This window comes from Micropterus salmoides, unplaced genomic scaffold (assembly GCF_014851395.1).
Source record: "Micropterus salmoides isolate LMB-PRFRI ecotype aquatic unplaced genomic scaffold, ASM1485139v1 Ms_hic_scaffold_20, whole genome shotgun sequence".
NCBI lineage: Eukaryota > Metazoa > Chordata > Actinopteri > Centrarchiformes > Centrarchidae > Micropterus > Micropterus salmoides.
In genome coordinates, this window is record NW_024041151.1 from 9,498,842 (window position 1) to 9,526,841 (window position 28,000).

The 28,000-nt window shown below is 39.9% G+C and overlaps 1 protein-coding gene across 1 annotated transcript; it reads left to right on the forward strand.

Moving 5' to 3' along the window:
- Nucleotides 1-1,388: 1,388 nt before the first annotated feature.
- On the forward strand, nucleotides 1,389-28,000 carry ttll11 (tubulin tyrosine ligase-like family, member 11). The gene is made up of 10 exons (XM_038734062.1): nucleotides 1,389-2,663; nucleotides 7,075-7,174; nucleotides 7,651-7,784; nucleotides 12,030-12,320; nucleotides 12,435-12,719; nucleotides 14,934-15,029; nucleotides 15,112-15,224; nucleotides 21,785-22,027; nucleotides 24,857-24,963; nucleotides 26,230-28,000. The coding sequence occupies exons 1-10, from the start codon at nucleotides 2,124-2,126 to the stop codon at nucleotides 26,541-26,543; spliced, it is 2,223 nt and encodes a 740-aa protein (XP_038589990.1). The 5' UTR covers nucleotides 1,389-2,123; the 3' UTR covers nucleotides 26,544-28,000.

Below are 28,000 nucleotides of genomic sequence, written 5' to 3' on the forward strand. Positions count from 1 at the left end.
CTTCTGCAGCCCCAAATTCCCTGTCGAATGCAGACCCTTCTTTGGGTTTATTATGGTGAAGGAAATCAATCAAAAGGCAGGTATATACACCACTGCCATGCCTCCTGATTGTTTTTTTACCTGCACCTGTTGAAACTTGTGAAGGAGCTAATTGTGGGATAGGTAGGAGAACTGGCCATGCAGATGGTAGAAATGGTTTTGTTTTGACAGGGAATCCTGACTGGTGATGCCCAACATGTCTTATCTCAATGACCACATGGTGATAGTACTGGTCTTGGTTGACAGAGGGATATATCTCAGAACCGCACTCTCCTGTTGACTGGGAATCCTGACTAAAGACTCTCTCTGTGTCCTCTGTCTCACCTCACAGGGAGGTGATACCGTGCAGGAGGCAGAGAATATACTTGAAACACTGGATGTAGATGGAGATTCCTCTGCAGATGGTTTTGGGGTGCAATATGCAACTGTGACCTCTCTTGGATTGACCATAACTGTTACCAGCCCCTTAATAGCATCTGTTTAGATATCAGATTTACAGACTGTGGTTGTTTAAATGTGTCTGTATGTATTGAACTGACTGACAGTGAGTTTAGAGGTATTATTACATCCATTTTTGATATTTCAATCTGTTTGTGTGAGTGTGAACTTTTGCCCACTGTTTATCTTTGCCAATGCAGTTTTCCTGTCTGGATTATCAATAAGATGCAAATCAGTGCAAATTCAGTCAATTAAATGTAAAGTTATTTTTTTCCTCTTTATTCTCTGCAAAACAAAAACAAAAACACTTTGTTATCATGGGTTTCTTACTCAACATAACCACTTAATTAGTTTACTAAGGTGCCAGTGTCCATTCTGACTTAGGGCTGATGACAGCACTGGCAATTCAATTAAATAAATGTTCACAAAGACATTCTACATAGGTCTACCCAATTAATATAAAGTTTTTGTTTTCTTTACGTATAAATATAGTAAGGTGAATAAAGGTATTCGTTTGAGGACAGTATTTGCGGGTACACGTCCATCTCCTTATTACCTTCAGGTCCTGTGGGAAATACTACTTCTAAGTGTATACCAACTGAAAAGCTAAATAGTACAGGATCAAATATTTCATTGTCAACAATCCACATCTAACTTAACGTTAACAGATAAATACATACACATTACTGGAGACGCTTTAATGTGGTTTGGTTATTTAGTTTAGTTTTTAGTTTATGGCATGACTGCTGTCTTTACTGCAATAAAGAGCGTGTGGTTGTAAAAACACACACAAAATACATACGAAAATCAAATACTCATTCACATCTACAACCGATAAACACCATCAGAGCCAGTTTCTATTTATAGCTGATAGTCGATACGTCATAGAGCCAAAGTGCCTACTGAAAGTCGGAGGTTACGAGGAGCCCGAAAGGCACCAGCAGCAGGGTTCAAACCAGATGGAGGCTGGGCAAAAGGCTGGTCTTCTGCTGCTGCTGCCGAGCTACTGCTGCTTAACAACACAGGGACGATAACAGAGAGGGGCTGTGGACATCATTAACTACAACGCTGCTCACTGCTAGAGAAGTAGATAACGGTACCCGTAAGGTAAAGTCTGTCATGAGTTAAAGCGTAATTTCGCCAACGGCGCAGACGCATAACGTTATCCAAATGAAGTTTGACAGGCTAACGTTAACATCAGGTTTAACGATCTTCAAGCGGCTAGCTCCAGTGTTGGCTACAAGTGCTGCCACTAGCAGCTAGGTTAAGTCAATGGCAGCTGGCGAGAGCCGCTAGCCTTTTGAAGTTGCTTACTGAATCATTGTGGCCAGCTGGCAAACAGCATTAGCTAACAGCGTTAACGTTACTTCTTTAGCTGGAGCTGCCAACTGGTAACTTAACTAACTGTTAGCTATAACCGAGAAGGCGAGTAACGTTAACGTTATATCTCCACATCTGCTCGCTCACTCTGTGTCGGAAATTACCTGATAGAAGCAAATGGCTTTTAATGTTTAATTAGCAATTTAAGCTAGCAATGCGTACTACATTATTTCAGAATAACGTTAGCTTGCCGGTGTCGGATTATTGCACTCCGTGGTACTATTACTGTGCCCTGACCAGCAGCGTCACTCATAGCATTTTGCATAATGAGTGATCATTATGTAAAAAATGTCGAGCAAATGAGATCATTCGGCGAGGATGCTGAAAAGGAGGGCGTGGACATTGAGGAGCAGGTGCCAGTGTCTTCTCCCCCAGCCTCCGTCTCCCCGGACCCTTCCAGCATCACCATAGCTGGCAGAGATGCATCCAACACCTCCATCACTTGTAAACATAGAGGTAAAAGTCGTAGTAAGCAGGGAAAAGACGACAAGAACTCTTGTGGCAAACGGATCTCAGACCTGTCACTGCAGGGGTGTGTAGTTTCTGCTCCTGTTGGGAAAAACTTGAATAGACCAGGGCATGAGCGGACACTTCACATCCAAGGAACTGGAAAGATCCTGCAGGGCAAGTCGGAGACTAATGGGAACTATGTAACCATTCATCCGTCCAAAAACATTCAAGAAGCACACCGTGAGGATGGATTCAAACTTGCAAAGAAGAGAAGACCAGTGACGGTGGACACTGCCAAAGCCAAAACCTCGTTGGAGGCACTGAAGTTAAGCATCAAGCAGCTGAAGTGGAAAGAGGTGTGCTACGTGAGAGTTTCTGTCTTGTTCTTTTGCTGTTTGTCTTGGAGAAATGCTATTCACCAATGTGCTGTGCAGGTTTTATTCCTATTAAACACAGAGAGTGGGTTTATCTGAAGAAGCAGTGCACTGCTTGATCCAGAGAGGATCCATGAGTGTTTCATTCGGATGCAAACAGCTTAGATGTTGGTCACGACTGTTCATGGATGAAAACCTAAATGTTCTCCAGCTATGTGCCGTTAAGAACCATATGTTTTTTTTCCTTCTAGCTAAACACAACAACAGGCCCCTTCAGTGACGTAGTTGGCCCTCTTTGGTTCAAGGTGTTTTAAATAGTGACATATAGGAGTCAGATTGGGATAAAAACCTGCATATGCATTGCTCTCAGTGTCAGAATGCTCAATCCAATGTTTTAATTGACTGGATAGTGTCTCTTAAGAATCATAATAATAATATGCCACATGGGATATGACCATAAGCTTCATACATGTAAGCTATATGTAACTGTGGACAGCTTTAAGTGAAGACAATTTCCCTTCAGGCAAGTGTCTTCTTTTGACTGATTACATTTTCTGACTTTCTCTTACTATATATCCTCTTGACTTTGAGACAGGCCAAGTGGGGTGTTATGAGCTGGATTTGGAAAGGTAACATTAGCAAAGGCTGCATGGAGTGTCTGCGCTTAGGAGAAAAGGCAAACGATGCACATTTCCTGCAGTTCTCAAGGATGTTCTTTTCAAGGATCTGCCCAGCACTATTATAACCTGAGATAGCATTAACTGGCTTTTTAACAGTCAGTAAAAGACAATAGAATCTGCATCCAATAAACATTACTGTAATGGACATCTAAGACAGGGTTGAAATCAATGTAATAATAATTAAGCCAGCCTCCCCTTGGAAAACCTATTCTAATGGGGCTTTAGACTAGATTACGCAATAGCCTAGTCTGCCTGTGTGTTTCTTTTCTTCATTATCCAAGATCTGACATTTTATGCGAGGCAATATCTCTGACAAAATGTGAATCGCAGAGATATATTATTTTTTTGATGCGTTATTAGGTTGTAAGAACATTTTGCACAAACTTTTATATTATACAAAATATGCACTCGTGAAGACAATGTGTTTGAATGAATGTTTTTAATAATCTGATTGATGGAAACAGGTTATAAAACCAAAAAGGAGATCGATCAATGTTTCCATCCATCCATCCATCCATCCAAGCCAATCATTGGTAGAATGAAGCTTCAACTTTATAAAAGTGTTTCATGTTAATATGGCAATAACTTGCAAAATATGCATACATTTGTATTAAATACGAATGAAGAATTCTCTGAGTTGGTATTATAAAGTAAATTGTAAATTGAGTCTGTTAACCTAATCCCAAGTACTTCCTTTAATGTTTTCTGGGATTACATATTTAGAGTAGAACTGCAGCAATAAGTCGATTAATCGATGGACAAAATTAGTTGGCAACTATTTTGATAAGAGATTAATCGTTTGTAATTTTTCAAGCAAGAAAAAAAAGTTAAACATTTGATGGTTCCAGCTTCTCATATGCGAGAATTGGCTGCCTTTTCCTTATCTTACACTATAGTAAATTGAATATTTTTGTATTTTTGATGAAACGTAACATTTGATGATCACACCTGTAAGCTGTAGGAAAAAATCAGTAATTTTTCACCTTTTTCAGATGTTTTATAGATCTAATAGATCTATTAATGGAGAAAATAATCCACACATTAATTGCTAATAAAAATAATTGTTAGTTGCAGCTCTAATTTAGAGCATGATGGCTTGTTCTCCTTTACTATTGATTATTTATTTCCAGTATCCCTATTAAAATTTGAAGAAGTCATTGACTGAAAACATGGCACATTATAATGTAGATGTCAGTGTGCACGGCTCTAATGTGTATATAATGTAAATAAGGATGGATGTGGATGAAAGTTGTTCTAACTGAAAAGCAACAACTTTAAAACATTCATGAAAGGGCCAGTTGATCCTTACTCCGAGCCACAAACACCATCTGGTCAGTTTGAATGTGATGCAATTAATACCTGCTGTCGGCCATTATTAACATGGTCTCCATTATGCATGAGAAGTAAAGAAGGACAGTGCGATCAGGCCGTTGAAGTAAAGACTTCACTTATCACCGGTGACCATGCAGTGACACCTAAACCCTTGCAGGTCTGGTATCGGAAACGGTTGACAGAAGGCCTATACATTACCACGCTTTGGCCTCAAGGTTCACCCCCAACAAAGTAACTGTAACCTGTCAACATCTTTTAAGCAGCTGAAACTCCAGCAGCCTGTCTATTTGTCTGTCAATTATGAAATTAACGTTGATTGGTGAAACAAATAGAAACAGACCTAGCATTTTACAGGTAGGCAGGTTTACAGTATATTATATTGGATAACAATTTTACAAAGTTTGTATGTTAGGCTTTCAGGTCCTTTTACATCCAAATTACTAAGCCTCTACATCTGCAGTATTTTCTGGCCTTAGAGACAGCTGTCAGCTCAGCTGACTTTCAGCATATGGCATTCTCTTAAACAGTAGGGAATGATTAGCCTTAAGCTCCTCTAATCCAATAGGCTTTTAGTCCTCTTTGAGGCAGATAGAGAATGGCAAGCCTGAGGATATGACTGACAACTTCCGAAAATTAGACTAATAACCGTGCATTTAATCACTGACTTGGTATTTTGACTAGGATCCTACATACTAAGCTGACATTTTGAATTAAAGGCCTGCCACCTAGAGGCAACCTTGGTGTGTGTTAAGAAAATCTTAACCTGTATAGCTGAAATTATAAATGCTATTTTCTGTAGGCATGCCAGATAGGCTGCAACTTGAAATAACCTGTGGCTGAGTTAGGGGCTTCAGTGAGCAAAGTATTTTCATTCACAAAGTGGCCTGGAAAACGAACTTGACCCACACATAATTAAGTCCATTACAGTGGGTTTAACTTTGCCAATCTCACCATACATGCACAAGATGGCTATTTTTGGGCCCGATCCCTATAAACTACTACTAATTTGACCTCCTTCCCTGATGCGATTAGACAGTTATACGCTGGCATCTCTGTGGCAGTATTTATAGCAGACCTTGGCCGTCAAGCAGGGTTTCCCTGTTTCACACGCTCACATGCTAACTCATTAATGAGATGCAACTGTCAGATGTAGCTGGGCAGTGTCATATGAGAGCGGGATCTAGGAGCGGTGACAGTGTGCTGCTGACTTTTCAATAGAACTTGATATAGAGTGCTGATGTGATGAAGTTAAAGATGTACAAATTTTTCCCAGCTCAACGTTGATGTTTTGAAACTCAGATGTGAGCTGCGTCAAGTTGTTATATATGCAACTATGAGCTGGGTGGAAATCAGGGGGTGTATCTTTAAAATAAAATATTCAGATCTGTGTCAGCAGGTTAAGGAAGAAGAGTTCCCTCACATGTTATAAAAACAATAGAGAAAGTGAGAAGTAAATAGTTATGTCATGTTACTGTCCTGAACTCAACTTTACTCTTGTTTACAGTGCACATAGATGACTTCAGGGATAAACACAAGCGGGTTATTTTGTTTTGGCTTTTGATTTTCTAATTAGCACGTAGTCAGAGGAGAGAAATCTATGGGACTGTATCAGGGATAATCTTCCCATTAGCATGAGCTGTACTGTATTTAAATGAAACCCTGACCTTGATTAATGCACTGTGTGTAAATGTGGAATCAACCCAGTTTGTTAAAAAGCTGAAACTTCTTGAATGAAGATTTGACATAGCGCAGGTAGAAAACATCCTGTAACAGACCTCAAAAGCTGATTTGAAATTTCAGTTAACAAACAGGGGATTGTGTGCCGCTGCAGAGAAGTGAGTGCCGCAGCGTGTTGGCGAAATGTGACACTGGAAGCTGGCTTAATAGGTGTTCATGTACTAGTCAGGCTTCTAAACGCTTGTTTAACTCACTTGTTTTAGTTTACAAAATGTGCTTACGATGGGATACCTCTCACAGCTCCATGACTGTAAGAACCTTTTGACTTCATTGTAACCACTGGTGCATAATATGTGGCTCGGAGCGTGTGAGTGTGGGCAGGAGTCGTGGTGTAGCAGACAAAAGCTGTGCTTTGCGCCAGTAGAATTTTCTAGCTCTTCAAATCCTTTTATAGTATCTTTCCCAGCCCATCACAACAGAACACGCACTACCTACCATCTTTAGGCATGATTATCCCTGCACTCAAGGATCACCAGAAGGACAAACATCCTACCAATGTCCTGAGTCATACCAACAAATTAAGTTTCCTGTCTCATTTACAGATGCAAACAACTAGAATTCAATTCAAAGATTCTTTGAAACAAGTTTCTTATTATTGTTTTTGTTTTTGCTTTCACTGTTCTCTCTCTCTCTCTCTCTCTCAGTTTCCTCTAGGAAGACGAGCAGCCTGTGACATCTACTGGCATGGCGTTTCCTTCCATGACAATGAAAATATCATCTCAGGGCAGGTGAACAAGTTCCCAGGTATTTCCCCGCTTCTGCCTTTCCCCTCTGCTGTAAAGCACCTTACACCAACGCTGGTTCAATTGCGAGTGATGGGATGGCTTTATTTCAGCTCGCAGTACCTCATGTGTACTCAGTATTCTGTAATCACAACAGGAGGGATTTAGTTAAAGCCTTACTGATCCTCATTACTCCATTGCTAACCTTATCATGCCATGGCAATAATCAGAGACTCTACAGATTATTGTATTAGTAAGAAATGTACATCCAAATCAACATCACTGAAGTCCCCTGGCTTACACTATATGATACTTGTATCAATATGTTTGCCTTTTCAACATGGAAACTCATTCTTGGTATTGGGAGGTTCTTCCAGATATTGTATTTGTTTTCCCAGAGCAATATAATTTCATTTCCAAGACTGCTTTCCAAGCGCATTTTTATCAATATGTCACATATCAGTCTCTTGCTCTGAGATGGTGCTTTATACATTGCAGGAATGATTGAAATGCTGAGGAAGATCAACCTGAGTCGGGCAGTGCGGACTATGCAGGAGTTGTTCCCAGAAGAGTATGACTTCTATCCCCGTTCCTGGATCTTACCTGAGGAGTACCAACAGTTTTCCACACAGGTAAAGTTGCATAACCTCATGACCAAAGCGTTATTATACTTAACGTAATGCACAGTTTCTCTTTGGTTCAGCTTAATTAAATCATTTCGCTTCAGTATTCTGTGCAGTGAAGACATGGATACAAAAGAAATTTTGCAGACATGGAATGATTTCAGAAAATGTTGGATTTACTGAAGTTGACATAAATAAGATGACAAAAGATTAGAGGCGAGTGTATGCATAAAAGGGCAGTTTTTATTGAACCTTTATTTAACCTGGTAAATTGAGGTCAAATCTCTTTTGCAAGGAACACCTGGCCAAGACTGCAGCTTAAAAAGTAACTAAATATACTAAAAAAAGTATATAACAATAATAGTAATAATAATAATAAAGCTAAAATAAGCTACTATTTACAATAGTGATGAATTCAGCCAGAGATTTCAAATTCTTTCATTTAAATAGACCTTTTTCACAGAAGACATTTTTACTTGACACAGAAGCATAAGCACAGGTGTTGCTTATGTATTTATTGTTCATGTAGCAGATGCAGCTAAAAGCTAATTTTTTATAATCATCGTTGCATTCCATTTAAGTGCCCCAATAGGCAATGCTAGTAAGTCAACAGGTATAACAGTGTGGCCCTGGACCTGAAACACGTAAATGGAATGCAGCCATCGTTAATGGGATGATTTACATCTGGCTGGAGATGGAGTTAAAGGATATGTTTTAAAATAATGTGTTTTTTTTTCTCAGTGCCATTTTGGCCGGTAGATAAATATTTCTACTAGTTTTAATTATAGAAATTCAGTGCACTTTTATTTAGAAAACTTTTATAATATTTGATGAATTTCTCCATCACAGCGAACAGTCTGAACAACTGATTTTGTCAGGAGCCAGTAAAATTTAATTTCCTATTATCAGCAATAAAACCAGTCAGCGTTTTTTTAATTAGTGATGGACTTACATGGGCAGATGGTCAATAGTTCTGATTTAAAGACGGCATATATAGCAACAATATATTATGTCCAGCAGGGGGCACCAGAATATCAGTAGTTGCATTCCAATTGAATTTACAGCAGACAAAACTGCTTTCTACTAGAAAGAGCTTTAAACTAATCTTAAGCTTTAATTCAAAGTTTTATGTCACAGTGTCAATGAATATGCATTCCATAGCCAACCCAAATGATTTTTCATAAAAATATACTTTTTTTTGGTGACTAAATTATTATTAGTTGACCTTTATGTCCTATTTTGCATTCATTTTTTAGGAGACATTATATATGAACTTCAGGATGAAACCGTATGAAAATTTCATATCACGATTCAGTGTTTCCCCTAGGATGGAGTTGTGGCAGCGGAGGTGAAGCAAATTTTTTTTCTGAATATAAAACCCCAACACAACATGTCTCAGAAACATTACTCTTGTGTCCATAAGCGATGCGATGCACCTTAGAATAGCTTAAAACTGCAGTGTTTTCCCAGTTTAATGTGAGCTTTAGATGAATGATTTGGTGTTGGTCGGGGGGGGTTTGCTGGTTCTCCCCCAAGAAAATTTTATGTTTTCCAATGAAAAATATGTAATTTCACATCATATTGGGCCATTATTTTCACCATACCATACAAATAGTTGGAAAAGCTAGAGCAGATAATAAACAAACAACACCCAAAGATCAGTCTACTGGAGGAACTACAACCTTTAGATCTGGAGAAAGTAATTTGGTTGGTTCTTTTGCTCCACAGTGATTTTACATTGATGGCACAGCATGTTTTGGGCATCACCCGAAGCCTTAACGGCAGAAAAACCCTGTTAATATGACCTCAGAATCATTATAGATACAACTGTTCATGTTTGCCTTTTGTGTCTTCACAAGCTTCTGACATTTATCTGTAGTCATTAATATGAAAAATAGGCAACATGAGAAGCCTCCTCCCTTCTGAGATGCATTTTATTTGCACATTAAAATACACAAAGAAACGTCTCCTCATTAGCTTAAAAGGACTAGTTTGCATCACTAATTTGCTTTACTAACCTCAGCTCCTCCAGTCACCTCCATCCTTTCTTTTCCAACACCACTTTTTCAGACTGAAAACTAAAATATAATAATTTAATCAGTCTGTACAGGACTGCAGGCTACGTCAAGTTTGTACCTGATGTTCTCAACATTGGACAAGTAGGCAGTAATAAAATACAGCTTCCAGTTACTTTCTGTAAATTGAGCTAATGTTAAGTTACATAGCAGCTATGTAGCTGCTCAGCTGCGCAGTCTGAAGGGGAGTGGAGATGTTAGCTAATTTAGCGTAGTAAGTAGCGGCGGTCATGATTCAGGAGTGACGATGCGCTGCTCCTGAATGCATATAGGGGAAACACTGCGATAATAGTGACCAAAATTATCACGGTTATCAATATTATCACGGTATTGTAAAAATGTGCCCAAAATATTACAATGTACTGATACACACACTGGAACCATTTCAACAAGTTTTATATTGAAAACTACAAATACAATTGCCTTTTTGTTTGCATAAAAAATAAAATAAATAAACAGCAAATACCTTTTGTAAACAAATGAAAATCATCTAAGTGTGCATTATCAAGATTTTATATTATATAAGTAATACAATGACCCCGTGGACAATTACATGAAAACAAATAAGTCTTTAGAAGACAGTGATAGTGACTGCAATGAGCCAAACAACTGACATAAATACAGAGGAGTCTGTAGCGTTTGTAGATATGCTGGTTGGTTGACTAAACAGCGTAAGGTGTTATCATGTGCAGTGGACGGATCTGCCGATGCACACAGCAACAGAACGACGTGTAGCGTTTTTACAAGAGCAGCTAAGACTGAGAGCTTCAGCTTATACGCTGTTAGCAAGTCAGAGAGAAAAACCAAAGCTAAAAGTTAACTCACCCTGCGTTCACTGTAAGGTTATTTTCTTCAATCAAGTTTCCCTCAGCACTATCATAAAAACTAAATTATGACCGGACTTCAGAGTGACTCTGCAGCGTTGTCTTCCGCCGTGTTGTCATTGACCCAAACAAACCGACGTTGCATTCTGCGCATGCGTGCCTGCTTCTGGGAGCTCTACCCCTACTCTACCATCTTTCTTTTTGACCTTCTACCACCCCCAGCTACCTGAGTTCTTAGTTATTTTAAGCCATAAAATAATAATTGGTTATTATTTCCCCTATGGAGTGAATTTTGCTACTGTAGGCTGAATTAGTGGGTCACATGTGGAGTATTACATTAAACCGTGCATCATATTAGTCAATATGGATGTAAGAATATAACCATGGCAGAGCTTGTGTCAGTTTTAGCATTGATAGTGTTTCATGGAAATATGTATTTTCAGTTGTGATTTTACTTTTCCCATTACAAGAGCTAGAGCTCAAAGAGGCCTCAGCCTTCATGCCCCAGCTCCGCATTCTTCCCATTGATGATTCTAAAGAAAGAGCTTTATAAAACGATGAAAGCCAGTGGTCTGTTTTTAGATTATGCAGATATTTCCTTCTCGTTAACTACCATTTCTTTTGCTGCTGTTATTCCACAGAACAATGTTTTTTTTTGTTTGTTTTTTTTAGATAAAGCAAGAGAATAATCATCATTCAGTAATATATAGTTTGGAAGGCAGGGCATAATTATGTCAATTAGATCTGATATAATGTACTCGAACAGAAATATAAGGCTTGGCTTAATATAGTTAATATATGCAGTGTATTCTGAGGCTTGTGCAAAATTTACAGTGCAGCTAAACGTTAAATAAGTGTATTTAACTTAAATATCAAATATTGTACAGTAAGGGTAATCCTTGTACTTATCAAGGGTTCTGTAATTTCTGTTATTCTCTCCTGCCAATCTGTTTCTGCTGTAAACTATTACAGAAAGACAACATATCTAGAAACAACAACATGCTATTTGTAAAAACTAAACAAACATAAGACCTTATGCAGCATCCTAGTTGGACAATTCTTAATTGACTTTGTTTCTTCATCGATCAATTATAGCCATGTAACAAGCTTCATTAACTCATTCATTTGTAAGTTCAGAAGATGAACAGTTACTTTGAATTCCGTATGTCCTGTAACTCGACCACTTTTTTTAAATTAGACTATGTCTGGTTGAGTTTCACAATGAGTTTTTAAAGACCTGTGACACTTGTTAAAACCTTTCATTAAACTTTCATCACTTAAACACTGTGTGTGAAACGAAGTGTGAATCGTGTGAGGTTTTGTGAACCTTAACCTCACTCTCACCTCCACTACAGATTCGCATGGTGAAGGAGAACGATGCCACAGTGAGTCCCACCTTCATTGTCAAGCCAGATGGGGGCTCTCAGGGGGACGGCATCTACCTCGTCCGTGACCCTAGTGACCTAAAGCTCATGTCGGGTTCACTGGCCAAACAGGCTGTAGTCCAGGAGTACATCCAGAAGCCGTTACTCATTGACAAGCTCAAGTTTGATATCCGCCTCTACGTGCTGATAAAGTCCCTGGAGCCATTGGAGATCTACATCGCCAAGGAAGGCCTGACGCGTTTTTGCACCGAGCCCTACCAGGTAGCTATGACAGTGCTACTTTGAAGCCGTTAATTTGCTTTGATGCCGTGAAACGGGTACTTGTACTTTTATAGCACACAGATAATTAAAGTCACTCTCATTCTGATTGTGTAGGAACCAAGCCAGAAGAATCTGACCCATGTGTTCATGCACCTGACCAACTACTCCCTCAACGTCCACAGCGGCAACTTTGTCCACTCAGACAGCCAGAGCACAGGCAGCAAGCGCACTCTCTCCAGCGTGCTGTACAGGCTGGCAGCTAAAGGCGTAGACATCAAGAAGGTGTGGTCGGACATCATCGCTCTTGTCATCAAGACCGTCATTGCTGTGGTGCCTGAACTTAAAGTCTACTATCAGGCAGATATACCGCCGGGTAAACCAGGACCCACTTGCTTCCAGGTGGGTAGTGGGTAACATTGTCTTACCGGTAGAATGTATACAGCACGGGTGTAAACAAATAAGAATACACTATTTGGATATGAACACTCTGAACAAATAACAAAAACATAACATTCGCCCTCCTGCTTCTCCTTCACATGTCACCTAATCGGAGTCATTACTCAAAAACAGTGTAAACGCAAAGACATCATACACTGCTACAGTCATTGGAATTCCCTCCTTACAGTGACGTCAAGATCTCTGATGTCCTTTGAAGATAAACGTCCATAAATACTAATCATATTAAAAGGTGTTCCTTATAACTTCAGGTCTTCTTTCATTTTTCACATTTTTTCACATGACTGTAAAAGTATTGCAGTTGATTGTAGCTGAAGCAGCACAACTTTTCATGATGCAGAAGTCCCAGAATGTAAACAAAGAGGCATAAAAACATGGAGGTGTGCTTAGTCCATCCTAAGTCCATCCTAAATAACTTCTCGGTAGTATTCATCATTTGTTGTGCAGTGCAGGATCAAGCCCAGCTGATATTCCACAATTGTTAAATTTACCCCATTATCCAATATTGAAGCCTGGCATTGTGCACAACTTGACAGTAGACCGGAAACTGATGAGTTGAAGGTAGGGGCAATCTTAAATGTGCATGCAGTTGGGCCAAGTGAGCTGTTCAGATTTTTGTCAAAAGCTTTCTTTAAAAAAAAAAAAAAAAACATTAACAGTTACTCAGGTTTTTTTTGGTGGAGGTAAAATATAAATCCTGTTTTATTATTTGATTCATTTAGCTACATGGTTAAAATATTGTTATAAATGGGGTGGTGATGGCGCAATGGATAAGACACTTGCCTTTGGTGTGAGAGACACGGGTTCAATCTCCCACTGTGACCCGTCCACCATTGTGTCCCTGAGGAAGACACTTAGCCCCTATGTCAGAGGCGTACGACCTCTAACATATATAGCAATGGTAAGTCACTTACAAATGAATAAATGTAAAATGTATTTCGTTGGCAGCAAGACATAGTATACTCCTAGTACACAGTCTCCTTATATTCTGAAATATAAACCTAATATACACTGAACAAAATTATAAACGCAGCACTTTTGTTTTTGCCCCCATTCATCATGAGTTGAACTCAAAGATATAAGACTTTCTCTATGTACACAAAAGGCCTATTTCTCTCAAATATTTTTCACAAATCTGTCAAAATCTGTGTTAGTGAGCAGTTCTCCTTTGCCGAGATAATCCATCCACCTCACAGGTGTGGCATATCAAGATGCTGATCAGACAGCATGGGTACTGCACAGGTGTGCCTTAGGCTGGCCTCAATAAAAGGCCACTCTAAAATGTGCAGTTCCATCACACAGCACAATGCCACAGATGCTGCAAGTTTTGGGGGAGCGTGCAATTGGCATGCTGACTGCGGTATGTCCACCAGAGCTGTTGCTCGTGAATTGAATGTTCATTTCTTTAACATAAGCTATCTCCAAAGGCGTGTCAGAGAATTTGGCAGTACATCCAACCGGCCTCACAACCGCAGACCATATGTAACCACACCAGCCCAAGACCTCCACATCCAGCATCTTCACCTCCAAGATCGTCTGAGACCAGCCACTCGGACAGCTGCTGCAACAATCGGTTTTCACAACCAAAGACTTTCTGCAGAAACCGTCTCAGGGAAGCTCATCTGCATGCTCGTTGTCCTCATCGAGGTCTTGACCTGACTGCAACTTCACACAGCCATTGAAGAGGAGTGGACCAACACTTCACAGGCCACAATCAACAACCTAACAACCTGATCACAACCTGATCAACTCTATGCGAAGGAGATGTGTTGCACTGCATCAGGCAAACGGTGGTCACACCAGATACTGACTGGTTTCCGGATCCCCCTGGACACCCGTCATGCAGTGAAACTGCACATTTTCGAGTGGCCTTTTATTGAGGCCAGCCTAAGGCACACCTGTGTGAGCCATGCTGTCTGCTCAGCATCTTGATATGCCACAACTGTGAGGTGGATGGATTATCTCAGCAAAGGAGAAGTGCTCACTAACACAGATTTTGTCAGATTTGTGAACAATATATGAGAGAAATAGGCCTTTTGTGTACATAGAGAAAGTCTTAGATCTTTAAGTTCAGCTCATGATGAATGGGGGCAAAAACAAAAGTGTTACATTTTATAATTTTGTTCAGTGTATATTAGGTTTGTGTTTGTGTCTCAGATATTAGGTTTTGACATCCTGCTAATGAAGAACCTGAAGCCAGTATTACTAGAGGTCAACTCCAACCCCAGTATGAGAATAGAACATGAACAGGAGGTAAGAGTGAACGTCAACATCATTATTATCATAGCTTTATTATTATTATTATTATTCTGTAATGAATATTTGTGTGTTTCAGGTGGCACCAGGAGTTTTTGAATATGTCCCTAGTCCAGTCGACGAAGAGGTTAAAGTGAGTGTGATCCGAGACACCCTGCGCCTTATGGATCCTGGCCACAAGAAACCTTCAATGTAAGAACACAAACACAGACACAGACACACACGAACAGTAAAGACACAGTTTGAAGTTGGAGCTCTTACATCCTTCTTTCTTCTGCTGGTCTTAAGAGTCTACTTTTAAGTACATGATATCTTACTCTGCCCATCCTTCCTCGTGCCCAGCTCTGCACCACTCAACAGCTCTCCATAAGCCTGTTAAATGGAAAAATTTAATTCAGCTGAGCCGCGGTGGAAATTCACACATTACTATACAAGTCTGGTGGCTCAGTCTCCCTGGCTGACTGGCCCTGTGTGGAGCCTGGCAATAAATCTCCTCTACCATTAGGGTTTGTTTCTCCCCTCAATCTGTTTTTCTTCTGTGACAAGAAGATTTATTGTTTCTAGTCTACCACCATCTCCATTTCTTGCCTTTCTCCCTTTCTTACACTTCTTTCTTGCCTCCTCCACAGATTATCTTCTATATCAGATATTTGATCTGCTTTGCTCTGCAAGTGAGAGGGATATCTTCCCAGGGATAATACCCACTTAGCTATTATATTCATGACCAGTAACATAGTGATATAACGCGTCTATAATGTTTAATCCTCATTCCTGCTGCATTGCTTTATTTTTATCCAGCTAGAAGCAGCAGAACCACATCTTGTACTTGTCTGTGGAAATCATTACACTGCAGTATAATGTAGTACATTTAGAATTCTGTTCCTTTATAAACTAATTCCTATGTACATACTTTAAGAGATCTCTAATCCTTTAATCGAACGTCTCTTATACTTTCTGTGTTAGGCCCCGAGTTAGTAGGAGTTAGCAAAACCTTTATATCTGTATCTTTAACATAAAACGCCTTTTAAGCTTGAGCTCAATTATCCGATCAACAGAAAATTAAGATTCAACAATTTTCTAAAATGTGAGAGTTTGCCGTGATTATCATTGTGGGTTTTGAACTGTGAAAAATATGCATTTTGAAGATCTCATGCTGACCTTAAGGAAATTTGTGATTTTTTTTTTTTTTGTGACTGACATTTTATAAATCAAGAAAAATAATTTGCAGATTATTGTTAATGAAAATTACAGCTGGACCGATATTGGCTCAACCACCAAAAGTTTAATGTCCAACTGACAACAAAATCAGGGGATCTTAGGTTCGATTTTTGGGCAGTGTGTGTTTAAGGAAGTAATATGTGTTGTCACAATGTTACTTTTAGTTCTTGAACTATTAGTCCTAACATCACACATAAGAAGTTACACTTGTATGAAACGATCTTTCAGTGATTTATAACATGACAACGGATTGTGCTTTAACTCATCTTGCTCATTTAATTGTGTGAACTTACCTCCCATTTATTTCACTAATCTATTTGAGACGCTGACATATGATCTCCACATTTTAAGCCCCCTAAAGCCAATTAAGTAGTGGAAGAATATCTTTATAAAATATATCAGCGTGAGAGAGTATTTACAGTCTGCAGTCATGTGGTGAAAAGAGGCTTAAGTCCAGACTGAAGCAGGGAAACAGGTTCAGTGATCCATAATATGATATAATTCAGTGTGTCTGTAAAAGTGTAGCACTGCTGTAGAAGAAACAGCGACACCAACAAGGACAGGGTTTATGATGTGAGGGAAGTTAAAGTGACTAGCAGTAAGTTTTAGAGTCTCATGTGTCTTTATGTTTGCAGCTTTATGCTGTGACATCAAACAGGACAGAAGTCTTAATAAAGTTCTAAATTTAATGGAGAGGGAAAAATATAATTCTTGAGCAGACATATTTTTCAATAGCAAAATTAACAACAAACACAATAATGACATAAATCAGCCAGTAACAGTAGGCCTAGTCTATCAGGTATTGTGGAGGAAGTATATGGAGCGTGTGATTAGACATCTTGGATGCTGAGCATTAGACAGTCACTACTCGGCTATTAAGTAAATCAGGTGCTGTCAGCTGAATCTCCTAGATTACATATATTATCACAAATTAGGAATGTAATATTGAAAAACCAAAACATGTAAAAAAAAAACAACTATAAAATCAAAAATCAAACTACCTCTGTTGTAGTTTAGCACAATTCATGTGCATCTCAAACACAAAGATTTATTATTCATATCGTGTGAACGCAGCAAACTGTGCTGTCAGCTTCGCAGATAGTCACTGGGTTTTGTGGTTTGGGGAGGAGGGGGTTGGAGGTATGCTAATTATAGCCCAACTAGCTAGTGCTAATATTTATTAAATTAGCCATTAGATTGGATGTGCACCAAAATATGTAATCATTACTGCAGCCAAAGACAGGGATGCTAAATAGGAACTCATTCGTCATTCAATTCCACAGAGTGTTCTCTGTGTGTTTACATGGGCACAAAGGTAGATGCATTTTACATACAAGCCTATCTGATGGAAAACACACATTTCTTCTAGATGAAATGCTACGTTAATTGTGATTTTAGTACAAATTAAGCCATTTGTGTCCAACGATAAGGCACTAGTCAGCGGTGTACTCAGTACTCAGATCCTTTAGTAGATTTAAGTAAACGTACCAAGACCACAGGGTAAAAATACTCCATTACACGTACAAATCCTACAGCAGTATCATGATATATCAAATGTACTTAAAGGATAAAAAGCAACACATGATCGACATGGTCGAGCTGGAGCCAGTTTGAACTAGTTTATATAATTTAGGTGATCATCAGTTAGGTAGTTTAGTTCAGTGGTTCACAACCTAGGTGTTGGGCCCTTTTTTAAAAAAGGATTACAAGATAAATCTGAAGAGGCACGGGATCACTGACGACGAGGTAGGAAAGAAGAAAAAACATAATTCAGCTGCACAAATCTGTATTTATTGTTTTGACTTTTCTCTAATCTTTGTTTTTTTGTTGTGAAATATCAAAGTAAAAGTACAAAAACCTGTATAAAGAAGTACAGTACTCAAGTAAATGTACTCAGCTGTTACTCAGTGTTTTAGCAGTTTTGATTCCACACTATCATAGGATAAAATAATAATAATAATTAAAGAAGACTTGGTTTCAGCTGCCATGTATTTAGATTCATTTCAGCTGGATTGTAATGGGGAAGGATTGATTTGATTCATTTATTGTTCTGCAAACAGGCAGTCTTTTGCAGCACAAACAAAATGTTCCCGACATCGTTATGGGAGGTTAAGGAATTTGGTTACTGCACAGATGGTCTACCAGCAAGTAAATATACTTGTGTTGTGGTCGCTGACAGCTGTTCTGCAGCGGGATGGATGGGATTCAGTCATTCAGAGCTCAGAGTTTAGGCTGAAGTCACTGCTGTGTGAATTTGACTTGTCAAGATGAAGCGAAAGAGAGGTGAGAACTGACCAGGTACACAATACAAAGGTACAGCTGAGTGTAAAAAAAAAAAAGGTGTCTCCATTTAAAGGAGATGGAGTGAGAGCGTATATAAGAGGGATAAGTAAATATAAAATGCCAGAACAAAGGAGGGGAAAGTGGCATTTTGGAGGAAAGGGGGAAGAGATAAATGGGGAATTATGAGGAGGTGTGATGGTATCAGTGACTCTCAGACATGTACTTCTCGCACCTAGCTCATTAATCCTGTGTGTGATGGCTCTGAGGGTGATTTATGAGCCATTGTGAGAGGTGTGCGTGCGAGTGTGGGTGAGAACAAAAAGCTGGAACTAGTTAAATCCAACAATGTTATTAAACTTCTTTAGGGCTACAACTATTCATAGGCACTCCTACCCTTTTTAAATAGGGTGCAAGGGACACGATTGCAAAAAGCATCATCTGCATAAAAAGAAATAATGTGCTGAGGTGGATTGAGTTCAGTCCAAAGTAACTAAGGTTGATCATTGTGTCCAAAATGCAGTGTTTGAAATTGAGACCTTTTCTCATGGTGTCAGCTTTGAATAAAATGCCCATAATTTGTATTTTAAACCTGGAATAACTGATTTTGGATACCAAAATAAAAACGTATCGTTATTTGACACATTATCACCTTTTAAGTTAATATTGTGAACTTGTTTGCAAATACTTGCTTATTTACACATCCTGTAGTTACGGAGCAACATTGTCATATATTTCCAGCCACCTGGAGAATGTAAGTTAAATATTCACTCTCTTTTAGCTCTGTTTTTGGTCTCTACCAACTCCTGAGGAAAATATGTCTTTAGTTGCTATGTTTACTGTGGGGGTTTGTTCATCACTATGTGCGACCGCTTTTCACATTGTCTCATTTTTCTCATTTGATTGTTATTATGAAAACATTAATTCATATCAGCTTGTTAGTGTTCTGATTCTTGTGTTTGTGTCCATAGAAACAAGTAAGAAAAGGTTAATTGTATACCTGTGGGAAACCATTTTGTCTGTGTGTGTGTGTGTGTGTGTGTGTGTGTGTGTGTGTGTGTGTGTGTGTGTGTGTGTGTGTGTGTGTGTGTTTTAAAGCTCAGGCAATAAATTCATATTTCTGAAATGGATATAAGTGTGCGGACACTTTTGATTTCTTTTCATTGACACATCCGGCACCTTTGTATGACTTTCGACAGTGTACAGAATCTTTGAGGATTTATTCACCAGGAGGCCAGCAATAGTGTTTATGTCTGATAATGACAGCTGAATTAGGCCTAGTCCTCCTCGCACACGCTCAACTAACATTTGGCACCAGGTCTCTGTATGTCTTTTTAATAACCTGCCATTCTTCACCTTTTACCCTCTCGCTTCACCATCATCATTTTCTTCTCTCCGTCTGCTGGGAATGTTTGGAGACGTTCCCTTCACTGTCTGTCTGGCTGTCAGCTTCTGTTGAAGATGTGTCCGTTTTTAGCCGAGCCTGTCCTGTCTAAATAGATGTGGGTGGTGTCCCTGTGGCGGCTGAAGGATGATTGATTCTATTAAACATTCAGCAGTGCTCTCTTGGTGCCATTCACACTGCTTACTAATTCATGGAGAAAGAAACCGCCTCATAAAAGTCAGCAGTACTGTATACCCTTGACGGGGATGTAGTTTTGTGAGTTTCTCTTTGTTGCTCGTGTGTTTGCGTGGACACATTTGTTGACTGTAGAAGTTGTCCTTAGAGGCCCCGCACACCCACTCATGTTTTTAACTTCTCCTGGCTGATGAGACCTCTGCTCAGGTTGCTAGGATGGGACTTATTTGAGGTCACTGGACTCCATGAACTAATAAGAATGATAAAGTTATAATTGGTACTGCCCTACAGTACCGCAAAGCTAACAGGAGAGGGAAGGAGACATCAGTCAAGCGCAGCGTGCGCACGCCCACACATTTATGGGGGTGAAAACGCACCTAGCATCTGGCTTGCATTTGTTTTCTGTGAGAGGCAGCAAAACTCTAGGGAGAGGAGAAACCCAAAGGGATTGCTGGCGACCAGAGACAGGCAGGTAGTGCAAAGGGCAAATAAAAGAAACACGTTTACACTATTCAACACGTTGGTTAGACTTCCCTTGTCAATACACACAATGCCTTTTGGTGAGAAACACTGATTCTAAGTGGGACTTTGTTCAGAGGGAAACCCTCTTTAGTGAATCCAATGGATCAAATTCTGATATTACAAAAAGTCACTTAAGAGTTTTTGTGTCAGAAAAATGTAATAATCCTATTTTTTTTTTTTTTCTTTTGTAATGATTGTGAATGGTGAAATCAGCGGGCTGTCTTGAAATTCTCACTGTAGCTGCTACAACAAAATTGCCCCACAGTCCAGCACTTCTCCTGGGGCCATGGTGTGCACGGCCTTCAAAGGTACCCTGTGAAATAATAATTGGAACAAACAAAACAAAAACGAACAAACACGCGTTTACTTTCTAACCTAAACTTGTTGTGTGTAGCCTGACAAACATGTTGAATGCATGTCGATGGACTTCTTTTGGCCAATCTCATTAACTGATAAGGGCTTTTATATTTCTGCCTCATCAGCATTCAAAGCATAAACTGCGATGTCAGTAATTAACCTTAATTAACCAATTTGTCCACCATCAGTAGTTGCAATGGAGTTTGCAGTATAGGTCTTTTTCAAGCTGCGACTTTCATTGTCAATGTCCTAGAAAGAATAAACCGCAGAGATCCACAGTGGCTTTTTAACAGGCATGCAAATGTCCCCTTCCTTTCTGGGCTTTTTTTACTTAATTAAGTATCCAAGAAGTATCAACTTTCTCTTCATAAGAATTCAGTTCTTGCTACTGATGCAGTGAAATGTTGACGATGGAAGCAGAGACCGTAAAAAGGCTGTATGGAGGTTGTGAGATGAGGGAGTGAAAAGAGTTATTTGTCCTTCATACAACATTATTCTTCCTGTTTCCCCTGTCAAGCCGGACTGTAAGTGCAGTGAAAAGCTTGGTGCATTTATCTATCTCAGGTGGTTGGCTGTCTGTAACTGTAGCTGACAAAAGCTCTCTGGGTTTGCCTTTTGGGCTTGTGCTTCAGCCCTGCAGGGCTTGAAGGCCATTACTGAGCCCTGATGTAGGGACTTTTTGTCATCTTTAACCAGCAGCTGTGGAGATTTAATTGGCCAGCTTGCTAAAGGGAAAAAAAAAAGATGTATAATAATCTATTGTTTTTGTTTCTGTCCTATCATGTCATGGCCAAAGTTCCCAACCAAGGGTTGGTGGGTTTGAACACGGAGAGGAGATTCCCATGGAAGCGGAATCGCAAGAAAGGAGCCCCGATGAAGGAGTTCTGCCCTCTCTGTGTCTGAAGCAGGTCTACCCAAAGTACACCAAACAGTTCAACTACCTGCGGCTGGTGGAGCGAATTGCAACTCTCTTCATACGTTTCCTCGGGGTCAAGGGCAACATGCGTCTGGGCCCCACTGCCTTCCGAACCTTCATCAGGTACAAATTGTATTTATTTATATTATGGGATCCCCTTTAGCTTTTGCCATAGCAGTTGCTGATCTTCCTGGCCGTCCACGCATTGGACAAAATGTCCAAATAAAAATATGAATCCACTTGTGAAAGCAAGGTCTAAAGTAAAAAAAAAAAAAGATCAGAGCAGCTGATCTCACAACGCAACCTAATCAATAGCAACATAAAACTATTAATAAATTGTTTATGTTAACACATATAATATAAACAAAATAAAGGTAAAGAGGGTTAGGGTAAAAAAATGGCGGCTAACTACAATACCATACAGCTACATTTAAGCACACAGCTACCTATAAAATCCATGAAACAGAGGATGACATCGGATAGAAACGTGTATAATCATCGTCATATCGTCTTCTTTAGGTACATTTGCATTTGTTCATTAGAAGTGTAAGCACTTTTTGATTGTCTAATACTGTTTGCAACGTGTTCCGTTCTACAAAAGCCCTGGACATAACTGTGTAATTTACTCTTGGGTCTACACATACGTAACTACGCATTGGGATATGTATGTGTTTGACCAGAGTGCTCTTATTAGAGCTGAAAAAGATTCAGGTACATACAAGTAAATACAGCTTTCCTTCGGAAAATAAGCAGACTGGGGTATAATCTGGCTTCAGCTGAGAGCTATGACAGTCTGTCGTGCATATCACTACCATTTGTACGGTATGAAGTCTAGCAGCCTTTATTTTGAGTTTTTCAAATAAAGATAACTGAACTTGAAGAGATTTTTTTTTTCCTGTTTTTTTCTCTGTAAATCACATGTCCTGTGTTCTCCTTTGTGGAAAAAGAAAAGTCACAAACCAAAAGGGAGGAATGTATAGTTAATAGTTTTTGATTTCATGATGGTGCATCAGTTTGCATTTATTCAGATGGAATACCATTTGTTCTTTATTTATGTAGACAGAGACTGAGAAAAGATTTAAGCCAATTAAATGTTTGCATAAAGCAACACCATCACCGATCCATCATAGGCAGACGCAGTGTCCAAAATGAACTCTTTTGCTCACTGGTCTTTGTCATGCTGGCGGCACACAGAACAACTCATCACCACAGCCTCAGCATCACACTGTAGCCAGTGTTTAGCAGAGTAGCTGATGTCCTGTAAGTTAAACAGTCTGGCGAAACTAGGAGCGCTCAAGCCGATCAGTTTCGCAGCACTGTTTTGAGGCGTGTAAAAACACACAATGTGTGTTTCATGTTTTTATATCCTGATGGGGAGTGAGTGCACACTGACCGCTGGGGACTCATGTCACCTGGGGACAAAAACTGGCATTCCCAATGGTAGAGACTGCTTTTTGAGGGTTAAAACTTGGTTTTAGGGTTCAGGTTACATTTAGTTAAAGGTTAGGGGAATGGTTAAGGTTAGGCACGTAGTTGTGTTTTTTTAAGATTAGGGTTAATGGGCTAGGGAATGCATTATGGCAATGAGATGTCACCACCAGGATTGAGGAACCTGTGTGTGTGTGTGTGTGTGTGTGTGTGTGTGTGTGTGTGAGAAACTCCAACACAGACATCAGAGGACAAAAGCAGCTGCCTCCAAATGACACCAAAACAGCAACTCTTATTTGCTTTCCTGCTAAAGTCTCCTTCTTATCTAGCTCACAAACATGAACACACGCCTTGTCCTTCGCCTTACCTTGTTGAACGAGTGACCAAGCAAGCATTCACCGGGGAAAAGTTTACTGCTAACGTGCTAATTAGTTGGTGAGCTACAGCACAAGAAGTGTTATTATGCTCATTTTCAGGTTCATAATCTTATTTAAGGGTTGTACCAGAACAGGTTTACATGGTTTCATTTTCAAAAAACACCATATTTTTGTCAGTGCTCATTGCTGCAGCTCCTCTTTTGACCCTGTGTGTTGAAGGCTCCATTTTAGCTGTGGAGTGATACATCTTGCCTCTACATGATCTTTGTTGGAAGCTGCACATGTGCAGTTTCTAGTTAAGGACTACTAGCCAGTCAGACGCAGAGAAGGGCGGGTCAGTGAGAGGCCGGTAAACAGGGCTTTGGTTCAGCTGTATATGTTCCCCTTACCAGCTTAGCAACATAGACTGGAGCAAGAGTTATTAATCTGTAACAAATGTATCTTTGATCCATAAAGTTTTAACTGAGCTCTGTCTACTGTTACATCACAGTAACAACTTTATGTCCATTGACTGCCTGGAGGGTAGCTAATGTTTGGAAGGGAGAAGAGAGGCAGCAGGCGGACACCTGGTCAGCACACAGCTTCACTGTTTTTCCACTGGTGTTTTTGAGGGTGCTATGAGCACGAGCATTATGACGCATGTTTTGCTGTGTCGTCACAGGGATGAAAGGGAAACGGCTGGACTACAAACGAGCTGTTTTCAGGCAGTTCAGAGCAGAGTTTTCTGTGGGAGATGGGAACTCCCTTTGGGGTCGACTTTGGGCTTTTCACATTGCAAACCTATTACATGCACAAAAAAGATATATAACTCAATAAAGGAGAGGGAAAAAGTTAAAAAGCATAATACCACCTCTTTAAACAGCATGGAAACTTAGATACAAATATCACTTTAGCCCATTTAAATGCTGGTGTGCCCATGACTTGTTTATTTTGCTTGATGTTCCCTGGCCGGGGCTCAGCCTCCCAGCTGCTGTCAATCAAAGACAGACATACTCCTCTGATATTTCCCCAAAGACATTTCCCATCCTTTTAGTTTTAAATAAAACAAATTATACCACATTTAACGTTGGCGTTATTTTTGCCTGCAAAAATGGATGACATGTGCACTCATGTGCACTGACACAGAACATTTCCTGATTGTTTTTAGGACCTGCAAACTGAGCAACAGTAACTTCACCATGGCTTCAGTGGACATTCTCTACATAGACATCACACGTCGTTGGTCAGGAGCAATACCCGAGTCTAAAGAAGCAGGTAACGCATACACAAACACATACTCTCTCATGCATGCGAAAGCAAAACGGCCACAAAGAAACAACATGTAGAGGGCAGAGAGCCAGGCATCCTTTAGACTCAGAGCAAATAATGTGCTTGCAGATAATTGCATGTCATTCTTTGTCAGATTCCCTCTGACACAACGCTACCATAATTGAAATGAGCTGAGATCACAATGTGACAGCGAAGAGAGTATCAGACATGAATTATTCAGACATTGCACCTTGCAAGGAATGTTTGCGAGGCGAAGCGGATGGATGGAGATCACATGGGCCAGAATGGAAGAGCCTGCACAGAGAAGATTGTGGGCTGAAATTAGAATGAGCTCATATGGATTCAGGGAGACTGAAGTCTGTTATTTCTGTTTATGTGCATTGGAGGATTTGTGGGGAACCAAGAAAAGAGGCATAAAACTTGTATTTACAAATTATGACTTTAAAAAAAGTTTTGTTTGGGATATATGGCAAAGTTTTTAGGACACATGAAGGAATTTATGTAAATGCTGTCTTGCACCAGACTCTTGTTGTGATGTGTAAGAATGTTACAGCAAATGACCTGCCAAGTCTGGTGTGAATTGGCACCTCGTGATTCTTTTTCGCTCCATAGAATCCTGGTTTTCAACACATTTGTCGTCCTCTACCAGGTCAAGATTAACAGAGGAAGTAAAAAATATTAGGGAGACCACTGGGTGAAAATTCGACTCTTGCTCCTGTTTTCTGAACAGTTTCTCATTCATTCTTTGGCCTTCAGTTGCTCTGACTTTGGTCCCTAGGCAAGATCTGAAAGTTATAAAAATAAAATAATTAAAATGATCACATTAGCTTCTCTCATCGTATGGAAGGTCAATTACCATAAGATCCCTGTGTGCCAGAATATTTAAGTAATTAATGAAACTACTGACGCATGTAAAACTATGTAATGTGCATCAAAATCTGCAGATCCAATCCACATATTTCTATCTATTATAACTTTTTTTATATAATTAGAGGTAGTAAGTAATATTCTTTCAAAGATGAAGTGGAAAAGTGGAAAGTCTTTTTCTTTTCCATATTTGGATATTTTGGATAGAGCAAGGCTAGGGTTAAGCTAAACTAACCAGCTGTTAGCATTAGCTTCACATTTAGCGTATAGCCGTAAGAGCGAGCAATTCGCAACTCTATAAAAAGTAAAAACATTTTTTCAATTCTGCATTCTCCCACTAAGTATTTCTTTGGCCTCACCTCAGCCACACTTTCTGTTTGCCAGGTATGGGACTACAAGCATTTGTGGAAGCCTTTTTCTACCTGGCAGGTCGCAGGTTTAAGTCCCTGGTGATGAGGGAGCAGGTAGCATCACTGCTGGAGATGTGCGAGGCTCAGCTCGAGTCCCAGCCAGGTGTCGAAGACAGACGCTCTGTGAGCTGCAGCAGGGCGCTGCCACGAGCCGTCAAGACTCAGACGCTGGGCCTCACCAACCCTCATCTCAACTCTCCGGCTCCCCTGCGTAGGGCGGCCAGCCAGGACTACCGGCTGCATCAAAGACTCAAGCCTCGTACACTCAGGGCCAACGTGGAGAACTGATGGGGGGGCTTCAACTAGTTATCCGACTCCCCAAACACTGCCTTTAGCCTTCTCCACAGGAGCAGGGAAATTAGGTATCCATCTCTCCTCTGCGGCTACTGCAAAGGGGGCATGATGGGAGCTCAGAGAAGGACTAGATTGACCCCTGCTGGCTGACTTGCAAGAGGACTGACTCAGCCTGATTGCTTTTATTTTTTTTCAGAGGAGATGAAGATGTCCGCGGGTAGGAGTGGAAATAGAACGAGCGATATGAGAAGGTTGGTGCATACCTTCCTCCCCTCCTGGCTCGATCATATATGGACAGTGTGGTCCTATCAGGAGGAGGACATGGCTGCTTTTAATATACTTACTGATTCTACTGGGCAGCTATTTGCTTCCCTTTACCTTTGTCTGGCAACACCTAAACCAACTTTCTTTTCAGGGATTACAGTAGATGCTCTAGCTTCACATTCAATGCATTTATACACATAACATAAATACATGGGTGTAAGGGAGTGTCCTCGGTTATGTATATCATATTCTTGAATTTGCACAACAACTCTTTGATCATTTGCACAGAAATGGATGTGGGGGGTGACTGAGCATTTGTGTGGGAGCATTGTGTATGTTTGAGAGTGTGTGTGTGTGTGTGTGTGTGTGTGTGTGTGTGTGTGTATTGTATTTATTTGTGTTTAGCTCAGTGGTGATACCCTATTTACAGGCAGTGGCCCAGCTGTGCATCCTAGCTCTGTGAGCCCATTAGCGATGAGTTAAGTGAATAAGTATTCAAAGGGAAAAAGGCCACGCCACCACTTATCCTATTTCAGTTCAGCAGCTATCCCAGTCAGGCAGCCTCAGACCTCCAGCAAACATGGGTGATTACTTTGTAGCCACACAACTGACATTTGGGAATGAATTATTTCAGAAATAATATGCATGACACAGAATTTCAAAATTTAGACACATGCTTTGTTTCTTAAATGTGTTCCAGGTGGCTTTTGTAATAAAAACCATATCCAATGTGTGCGATGTGGCTTTCAGTTACACACAAAATGACCGCCACTGTTGGATGCCAACCAGAATGGTCGTAGAGTGTGATATGTGATATGTGTCATATGAGATTATTCACACTACAGTTAATTACTGAACATTAACGTTTGATTTGTATGTTTTTTTTTCTTTTACACTAAGAATATTAATTTGTCACATGCAGACCAAGAATTAAGTGTGATGTGTTGCACAAAAGCACACTCAGACTTATTATTTACACACCTGCATTGTGGGCAGCTGTTAAATACATACGGTGAACTGAACATGTTAAATTATTTCTGCTATACATGTTGTAGGACTAATATATTTACTGCAGTATGTATAAGATGACATGAAGTAGATTTATAAGGTTATTAACAGCGATCAATCATATGAATGAAATGAATTTGAGAGCAATGCAAAAAATAAACTTAATTTTGCTCTATGAA